Genomic DNA, 9,296 nt, shown 5'->3' on the forward strand with positions numbered 1-9,296 from the left:
CTCCACACCAGATGCCCCACCGCTCTCCCATCCCTCCCCACCCATCCCTCTTCCAGGTGCTGAGGTGGGAGACTCCAGCTGGTTTCGGTGGGTTCCCACGCCGGACCCTACCCGGTCTCCTCCAGGAAGGACTGGAGCCGAAGTGCAACCCAATTTGTCCGAAGTGATGGCCCGGGGCCCTCAGCCCGGGGCCACGGGAGGGCAGATGTGCCCCACCACGGTGGCCCGAGGAAAGCACTGCCACACCCACCCGCATGCCCGAGCGCACGCCCGCGGCGGTGCAGACTGATGTTTATTGATGCAGGCTTTGAGGCACAGTCGTGAGGTGTTGTGAGGGACAGGCCCGGCCAGAGCAGCGAGGCAGAAAGGCTTGGGGGTCTGGAAATGGGTGGAGGTGAGGAAGGGGCCAGGGCGAGAGGTCGCTGACGGGCAACCGGTAGCCTCCTCCCAGGCTTCAGTCCCATTGAAAGAGGGCTCTTTGGTCAAACAAGCCAAGCATGCCGGGGACACAGCAGAACGAAGTCCTTTGAGAGGCCGGGGATCCTGCCCCTATACTGGCACGGCTTTGTCTCGGGGACGTCCGGGCCCCCGGGGTCGCGCTGGCTTCCTGGGCGGGTTGGGGCGGCGACGACCCCGCGGCGCTCGAGGAAGCGCGCAGCCGCGCTCGCTCTGCGTGTCCGAGGACTCGTCGATGAAGGCCAGATTCTCGCTGGGGTAGTCCAGGGCGGAGGCTGTCGGCGTGGAAGGCGTTTGGACCTTCTCCGGGGGTGAAGGGGATTGAGGTTTGAGGACTGGCTGCGCTGGACAGGGCGGTGGGGGCAGGAGTGGCCGCTCCTTCTCTTGCGGTGGTGCAGTGGGCCCGGCTCGCTGGGTCACCCGCGCGGTCACTGTGCCAGTCCAGCTGGCAGCCTGCGCCGTGAGGCCACCCATCTGCGCGGGGAGGAAAAGTAATCCTCGACCAGGGGTCCTTGACCTGCTCTACAACCCCAGGAGCCTGTCCCTTCTCCAACCAGCCATCAGGATGCCTTTTGCCCGGTCCTCCGGACTCAGCAGGTGGAGGATCGGGCTCCTCGCCTAGGCTTCATGCTCTCCCCTCTTGCACAGCCCCAAATCACCTTTTAGAAAACCCCATGTTTATTTCAGAATCCCCTCCAGTACTGGGAGAGCTTTGCACCACTGTCCTGCTGGTTGCTCTCAGTAGGGTTGCAAAACACAGGTTAAATGTGTGTGTGTGTGTGTGTGTGTGTTCAGTTGTAGATGGACACAATACCTTTATTTATGTATCTTTATGTGGTGCTGAGGATCGAATCCAGTGCCTCACAGAAGCTAGGCAAGTACTCTACCCCTGAGTCACAACCCCAGCCCCTTAAATGTATATTTTAGATAAATAGCAAATAAAATTTTTAGAATAGTATATCTCTTGCAATTTTTTAGACATATAGTAAAATTTTGTTATTGAACAAATGCCAAGTCCTTACATGTGCTAGGGAAATGGCTCTACCACTGAGGTACTCCCCAGCCTTTCTTATTTCATTTTGAGACAAGGTCTTAGCTAAATCGTCCAGGCTAGTTTCCAACTTGCCGTCCTCCTGCCTCAGCCTCTTCAATAGCCTCCTTAAAACCCATGACTTTCTCCATGTTTATTTGCAGAAATCTGCCAACCCTTTCCATGAGGGCAGACAGCCAGTAAACTCAAATCTGAGTTTACCGCTCTGCTTCCAGCAGGACACATATGGGGTCTCAGTCTGTGCCTGAAAGCCCTAGTGTGAAGAAACCACACTCTAGAAGGGAGAGAGACTGGCCAACGAGCTACTGGAGTGCAATGCACACTAGTGCTACACCAACCCAAGAGCTCGTACCTCTGCCCGAGTGCGGCGGGACACCACTCGCAACCAGTTTCCGATGGTGGTGAGCACCGAGGCAAAGTAGGCCAGGCCGAGCAAGATCCAGAACCACACCAGCGGCTGGTAGGCTGGAGAGTCCTGTCTGGGGTCGGCGCCTGGAATAGCCCCAGGGAAGAAGGAAAGAAGTTGATTTGAGGGCAAGCCTGTGAGCCCAGGTTCACTGCTGGGCTTCACTGCCTCTGTTCGAAGCTCCTTGAGAGAGCACGCCCTCCCAGGAGAAAGGGGATCTGCTAGAGTGTGTGACTGTGTGCAGGAAGATCAGCGTGTACAAGCTGAAGGCATGCAAGGTAATAGCATGCAAGCAGGGCTGATCTCATGCAAGAACATGATGTGGGCGAGGTGCACTATTTGTATGTATGAGGATGCATGGGACCCACACATGCAGGGATGTCAATGTGCATGTTAATGTGTCGCATGAGTGGAAGACTGTGATGGTGCATTCCTGATGGATTTAGGAGTAGAAGCAAACGTGCCTCCTGGAATTCAGAGAGGGGAGAGTGCAGAGCTCTTTGACAAGAAGAAAGCAGATAGGGAAAAGCAGCCTCACCGGCCACATAATCACCGAAGCCCACGGTGGTGAGCGTCACTATGACAAAGTAGATGGCCTCCAGCTTGCTCCAGTCCTCCATATAGCAGAACACGAATGTGGGCGTGAGGACAAAGAGCAGGCAGCCGATCAGCAGGAAGAGCATCGCAGAGAGCACTCGCACCAGCTCTGGTGGCACATGCCACTTCTGCAGGGAGGGGCGGTAGGCAGAACCACAGAGACACCAACAACCTCTACGCCCATCCCCCCGCCCCAGCCCCAGGAGCTTGTGCCATCTGAGGGTGTGTGCTCCCGGGCAGGTACCTAAGGAAGGCAATCCCAGCTCAGCATGAGGGTAGGAAGGATGTGGAGTAGCTCACCAGGAAGATTGCTTCGATGTGACCGATGCCATGGCGCAAGGAGGAGCCCAGTCGATCCCCGACCCCTGCCAGCAAGATCCCAAACAACGGGATCCCCACCAGCGCATAGAAGATGCAGAAGAGGCGCCCAGCATCTGTGCGCAGGGCTGCATTGCCGTAGCCTGGGCAGAGAGGCGGTGCAAGGAGTCTAGGCGCTGCCACGGGACCCTCTGCCTCTCCCTGCATCTTCCCCTATAAGGAAATTCCTTGCCCCTGCCCCCCTCCACATGCTGCATCTCCTCCCCCACCGATGGTGGTGATGATGGTCCCCGAGAAAAAGAAGGCGCTGCCCAGGTTCCATGCTGAGTGGCTGCTGTTACTGGTCGAGTTGGTGTCTGGGTCTGCACCCCCTCCCAGGGCATTAGCCACATCCTGCAGGACAAGGCACAGAAGGAGGAACCTCAGTCCTTCCTTCCTATCTGGGCCGATTCCCTGCACCACCAGCCTTTAGGGTGTTATCCCCCACCACACCTCTCCCCTTCCCTCTCATCTCCTTGAATATGGTCCCTTACAGCCAAGGATGCAAATTGGGTAGCTAATCTACCTGCAGGCAAGTCTGTGGGACCTCCACAATGTTTCAGGAACATTCAAGTCACCAGACCCCTAGTTTCACACAATAGATTGCTAATTTTATAGTCAGGACCAGACTCCCTGGGTTCAAATCTTGGTGCTGTGCAACCTTGGGCAAGTTGACCCTCTGTGCCTCCATTTCTGCATCTATCAACTGGTGATGATTGCAGTACCAACCTTACAGATTTGTCCCCAAGAGTTAAAGCACTTAGAACAGAGTGAGCCTGGTGTATTTGTTGGATAACTTCCCATGTGGCAATCTCATCCTGTGATTTCCAGATTTCCACAGACCCCACCACTCCCACTGCCCCCATGGAGACTCAGTTTGAGTCCCTTGCCTTAGATAATTAAAGAAAGTTATGGACTTTCCCTCCAAAAATGTTCTTATACTGGCAAATTTTGCTTCCAATATTAGGATGTTCACACATGCACACCACACAGAAGTTATATACTAGGTGCTCAATAAATATTAGAGAATGAATGAAGTGTCCATTTGTCTGCCCCTCTTGCTAGCCTGCAGATTCGCTGGATAGGGTCTGTGTTCTGAGAGTGCTTGCCCTAGATGATGGGAGGTCAGAGCATAAGGAGGTAGCTGTGTAGAGGGACCTTCCCCAGAGGAGCACAAGGACAGTGTCTGGCATATGCCATCTCTTTTCTCCCTGACTACAGTTCTCATTAGCAAGACCCCTTCCAAATTCATCTTACTAAAGTAACAGCTTCTGTTAGAATAAAGCTTAGACTCTCCAGATCAGCACACAAACCCCTTTCCAAGCTGGTCCCAATCACCTCTTTCCCCAGTCTTCTCTCCTGGGACTCTGATTTGTCACCCCATGTTACAGCAGCCTTCCCCCCAGATTATCTAAGATGATTCCATTTCCTTTAATGATGATTTTAAAATAAAAGCAAGAGGTGAAATACTAATTAAAAGTGATTTAACTTTTATTTTGCAACACTTTTCCAATAAATTCACCACTTAGGGGGAAAAAGTCCTTCGTCATCCTGTGTTCTAATTTCTACTTCAAATGACTAGGCATCTGCTAACTTCAGGTTCTGCAAAACACTCCAGAGCTTTCCAGCTTCCACGCCCTTACCCATGCTGTTCAACTGGGAGTGATTTGTCCGCAGTCCCTAAACTCTATCTCTCTCACCTGGCTCTGTTCATGTGCCAGCTATCCCCAAGGCCCCTGAATCTCTCTTCTCACCCCCTTGCACCCAGCCCACATGAGTGCTTAAAAAAGGAGAGGAAACTCCATTTCCATGCACTGTACAGTGACCGGTCTGTCCTTGGACCTCTCTCCTCACCTAGATGTGGCCTTTTCCAAGGCAGAGTCTGCATATGCTCCACCCCCAGATCCACTCTCCTGCCCAACACAACCCATACTAGCACCCAGTAGGTGTCCAATTGCTGCACAACTGACTAATTCAGAGAGTTAACTCTTATGGTGGAAAAGAAGTAAAGCAGTTGCCACCACCCTCCCTTCTAGGTCCTGCCCCTCCTTTTCTTCTTTCTTATCCAGGAAAAAAGCAGTTCCATTGTGCAAATAAAATAGGTCAGATTCCCTCCCTCCCTCTGCCCTGTGGTCTGGCCAGACACACTCTCTGCGCCCAGGCCTCTCAGCCTTGTCCTGCTTTCTGGAAGTGTCAAAGGCATGTCAGGCCACCTGGGTCCTGGCTGGCCCCTCTCCCCCCCCATCTCTACCCTGTTCCTGCCACCTTGGGAATGTGCTGGAATGCTGAGGCTCCCCAACAGAAGCCCCTCCCTCAACAAAGAACAGGCAGGGAACAGGGGTGCTCATCAGTAAAGTAATAATTATTAATTTATTAAAGTTAAATCATAGATTGTCATATGACAGTGACTCAGAAATCAGAGAAAGGAGCGGAGCTCATCAACTGAACCCAGAAAGCTGAAGCTCAGAGCTTTCCTTAATGATGGAGGTTGACCAAAAGTGCCTCAGGGAAGCTGAGCTCTGGCCCCACCCACTTGTCTGCTATGGTAAGCCTGTGTCTTGGGGGAAGGGGTCCCTAACCCCTCTCCCCAGTGCCAGAACAGGAATACTCCAGAATCATCTGTGTATGCTTCTATGCACACTTGGGGGATGGAGAGAAGTGTTCACAGTGTTCTTGGGTTTCTCTAAGGCATCTGTGACTCCAAAAATGTATAGAAGCCAGTGGAGGAGGGTTGCCAGCTTTAGGAAGTAAAAATATTACATGGGACATACTTATATTAAAATGGCATTGGTTGTTTAGCTGAAATTCACGGGGAACTGGGCCTGTTGGATTTTAACTGGCAACCTAAATGGGATGAATTGACCAGAGCAAAAGTAACATCCCATGTGCTCCAGCCATTTATTCATTCATTTTTCCTTCATTCAATTACCCACGAACACTCAAGAAGACATTCCAGGAGCACAGCAAGGTGCCAAGCACCGCCAGCAAAACAAAGGACCGGGTGGCCGCCATATTGAAAACTGAGATCTGGATCCCAGTCTCTGCCAAGCACCCCCCACCCCAGCTGTACCCAGTCTTTAGGGGTACGCATCTGGAAGCAGCACCCCAGCACAGGGACCTAGTGGGGGTCTGTTGAAGGGGCCCTGGCCCCCCACGCACCTTGATGAAGTCCCCCAGCTCGTGCTCATTCACACATGGATGGGCCCTCAGGAACTTCTCTCGGACCTCCCCCAGGTCCCTCTGGGCCTGCTGCTCGTGCGGCTGCTCCAGGGCCCGGAACACCAGGGCACCCGACACCAAGTAGAGCAGGACCAATGCCAGCAGTGCCAGTAGTGTGGTGCTGCGCATGGCACGTCCAGGGGCAGTGCCAGCTCCGCCGCCCGCCTGGGGAGGTGGGGCAGAGGGCTCCTGGGGAGCGGCGGTCACTGCGGGCAGAACCAGGGTTGCCAGGGTCAATAAACTGGCCTGATAACCCACACCCTCCTTCTTGATCCTCTACATACCCAAGGTCCTCAAAACCTCCAGCCTTTCTATACATGGCTGTACCCCTCACATCCGTCTAGTAGGAAGGAACACCCAGCCCTCCCACCTCCACCCTCCCTCTTACCTCCACTGCCTGGCCCTCAGCCCCTGTCCAGGGGCTCCAGGGTGTGAGAAAAGGAGGGCATCAGGAAGGGAGAAGGTAGGAGAGACAGCCTGCCTCGGGAGAGGCTGGGTGATGAGGAATGCCGAGGGCCTGGGGTGGGGGCGTGGGGAAACCGGCTTTCCCAGGAAGGCAGAGGGGGACGAAGAGAAAGTGGGAGGCGAGGCTGGGTGCGCAGGGCGGGGACGTGGATGGTCCAAGCACGGCTCGCCCGCTGTGGCTGCGGCAGCATCTTCGCGGCGCCTCCCTCTCTTCCCGCCTCTCTTGGCTCCCAGGGTAGCTGCGACGGGCCAGGCAGGGAGCCTCTAGGGTCCCCCCCAGCACCCCTCCGGACTTTCGAGGAACCCAGGGGCGGGTCCCGGCCGCAGCGCAGTGGAGAGGCTGAGAGCCAGGAGAGGGAGGGTTCCCGGAAGGGACCAGGCGCCGGGCGGGAAGGGCCTGACCGATGCAGCAGCCCCCGGACAGCTGACAGCTCCCCGGACAGCAGGAGGCGGCGCCCCCACACACGCACACGCTCGCCCTGACTTGCTCCACCACACGCGGGCACAAAGACCCGCGCGCCCACGCTTCACCCTGCGGCTCCAGCCCGCCTCACTGCCCAGGCTGCACGCAGTACTCCGCGGGCACACTCCCGTCGCCCCTGGGCACACTGGACTCCCACGGGAGAGCTCGCCGTGCCTCTGTACCCCAGAAGGTCCACGCACACGTGCGCACACACACCGACCAGGGCCACCGCGCAGCGCCCTCCACCCCATACGCTGCACTCCCGCAGCTTGCTCCCACCGCCTCCCCCGCGTCCTCCCTCGGAGCGTGACGGGCGACGTGCGGAAGCACCCCTCCCGGAGGTGTCCACCCGCCGGAGGTGGGCGTCCAGCGGGCCTGTCACGCGCCCCCTCCGGGCACAGATCCCCAGGAGTCCTCCCTGCATCCCTGCGCCCGCCGCGCACTTACTGTCGGCCCCGCTGCGGCTGCGGCCGGGGCTCCCGCGCCGCCTCGCCGGTGCCGGCTGGGCCGCGGAGGCGGCAGCGGCAGCAGGGGCGGAGCGGGCGGCCGCCCGGGCTGGGACCCCCTCCCTCCCCGACTGAAGCCCCCTCCTCCCGCTTTTAACCCCTCCAGCGCCGCTCCTCTCTTCAGTGCCGCGCCCTAGCCACCGGCGCTCCCCGCCACCACTCTCGCACTAAGCCCTGTACCTGCGGCCGCCTGGCTCCCAGATCTTCGCTAGCCGGCGACAGTGGATGGCAGAAAAACCGGAGAAGGGTCGCTGTGGGTCCAACCCTCTAATCTCAGGCAAGAGCCCAGTGTGGCCAGTGGCCGCCCTGGCCTGGGCATCAGTTGGCCCACAGGAACCACGCTAATCTCCTGGCGTCCTCCAAGCCCATTACAGGATTGGGAAGGGCCTGGTCTATATCCCTGGGGACAGCCTGTCCCTTGGGCTCAGTGGATTTGGCCATGAGGCCACCTGAATTTGGCCAATGATGAGGGTTGGGCCCCAGCTGAGAAGTCACTGGAGTGGGCATTCTCCTACTCCTCTTCTCCTTTCCCCAGCCCTTGGTTTCCAAGGCCATGCCCAGGAGTCAGCCCCAGGGGCCTAAGCTGCAGGTGCCAGTATTCTCTTCCATCTGTCTGAACAGCCAAGGCCCAGGGGGGTCTTGAACCTTCCCTCACCCTGCTCTCACCCACTTCTTTACAACCTCTGGGCTCACCCAAGACCCTCCTCTTGCCTCCTGGGGTCCTCTGCCCTCGTGGTGAGTGATTTTAGACCTGGGCTTTAAGGCCCACTGCCCCCTACTGGTAGGGCCTTGGATAGGTTAGCAAGCTCTCTGGAGTGTCCCTGTTCACACTTACAGAAAAAGGATAATTAATTATCACTTCAGGTGCTGTTCAGGGCATTGGAGAGGTCAGCGTTTATAAATGCTCAAAACAGAGCCTGGCCACCCAATCAAGTGTCCTAGAAATGTCAGCAACTTTCCTTTCAATGCAAAGTGATTGTCCAACTTCCAGCTAATTCTCTGGTTCTCAGAGGAGCTCTGCAGAGGCCCTGCAGGCCTGGCCCCCAGAACAACCCTAAGCACAAAGTTTCAAGGCAAGCTAGTGCTAGACCCTGGGGATTCTCAGGAGCTGGAACCCTCAAGAATCAGACCTCTAATAACTCCCAGCTACCAGACAGATCTGCCAGGGAGGCAGGAACAGAGCAGGGATTATGCACACTCACACCTCATTGGGAGCCAGATACCGTTCTATCCCACATCAACACCTTCTCTGTCAGTCCTCGTTGAGCCCTGGCACCTGAAGGCTAGGTTAGGAGTGGTTAGAGAGAAACCAACCAGGCCTCCACAAGCCCCATCACTTTGATGCACCAGTCACATAACCACAGTGCAGTGGGGCTCAGGAGAAGGGCTTTAGTTGCTGACCAGAAGATGGAAGGCTTCAGCTTCATAAAATATGCGATTTGGGGGAGGGCAGTGCAGGTGACTGAACCCAGGGTCTTGTGCATGCTAGGCCAGTGCTCTTCCACTGAACTACAGCCCCAGCCCCAGGGAGATGTTGTGGGCTGGGCATGGTGGCACACAACACCGGTAGTCTCAGCTACCTGCGATGAAGCTGAGGCCAGAGAATTGCTTGAGTCCAGGAGTTCAGAGCCAGCCTGGACAATATAGTGAGAGCCCATTTTAAAAAAGGAAAAAAAAAAAAAAGTAAGACATGCCTGTAATCCCAGCTACCTGGAAGGCTGAGGCAGGAGGATCACAAGTTCAAGGCCAGATTGGGCAACTTAACAAAACCCTATC

The 9,296-nt window shown here is 56.2% G+C and overlaps 1 protein-coding gene across 1 annotated transcript; it reads right to left on the reverse strand.

Annotated features, from left to right (window-relative positions):
• Window positions 1-58: 58 nt before the first annotated feature.
• On the reverse strand, window positions 59-7,202 carry Kcnk4 (potassium two pore domain channel subfamily K member 4). Its single transcript, XM_046445382.2, has 7 exons — window positions 6,475-7,202; window positions 6,027-6,292; window positions 3,098-3,221; window positions 2,811-2,971; window positions 2,452-2,638; window positions 1,860-1,999; window positions 59-930 (listed from the first exon to the last, which is right to left on the reverse strand). Exons 2-7 carry the CDS (start codon window positions 6,213-6,215, stop codon window positions 550-552), a joined length of 1,182 nt encoding a protein of 393 aa, XP_046301338.1. The 5' UTR covers window positions 6,216-6,292; window positions 6,475-7,202; the 3' UTR covers window positions 59-549.
• Window positions 7,203-9,296: the final 2,094 nt, after the last annotated feature.

The sequence above is a fragment of the Marmota monax genome, unplaced genomic scaffold (assembly GCF_021218885.2).
Source record: "Marmota monax isolate L192 unplaced genomic scaffold, Marmota_monax_Labrador192_F-V1.1 WCK01_AAM20220418_F8-fsc00038, whole genome shotgun sequence".
Lineage (NCBI taxonomy): Eukaryota > Metazoa > Chordata > Mammalia > Rodentia > Sciuridae > Marmota > Marmota monax.

Bases quoted from the DNA above. Each gene is read 5' to 3' on its own strand.
- Kcnk4 (XM_046445382.2), bottom strand. From the start codon at position 6,215: ATGCGCAGCACCACACTACTGGCACTGCTGGCATTGGTCCTGCTCTAC. The intron at 3,222-6,026 runs GTGCGTGGGGGG...CTTGTCCTGCAG, and splicing joins AGCTGGGGGACTTCATCAAG to GATGTGGCTAATGCCCTGGG. The intron at 2,000-2,451 runs GTGAGGCTGCTT...GGGCTATTCCAG, and splicing joins CTTCGGTGATTATGTGGCCG to GCGCCGACCCCAGACAGGAC.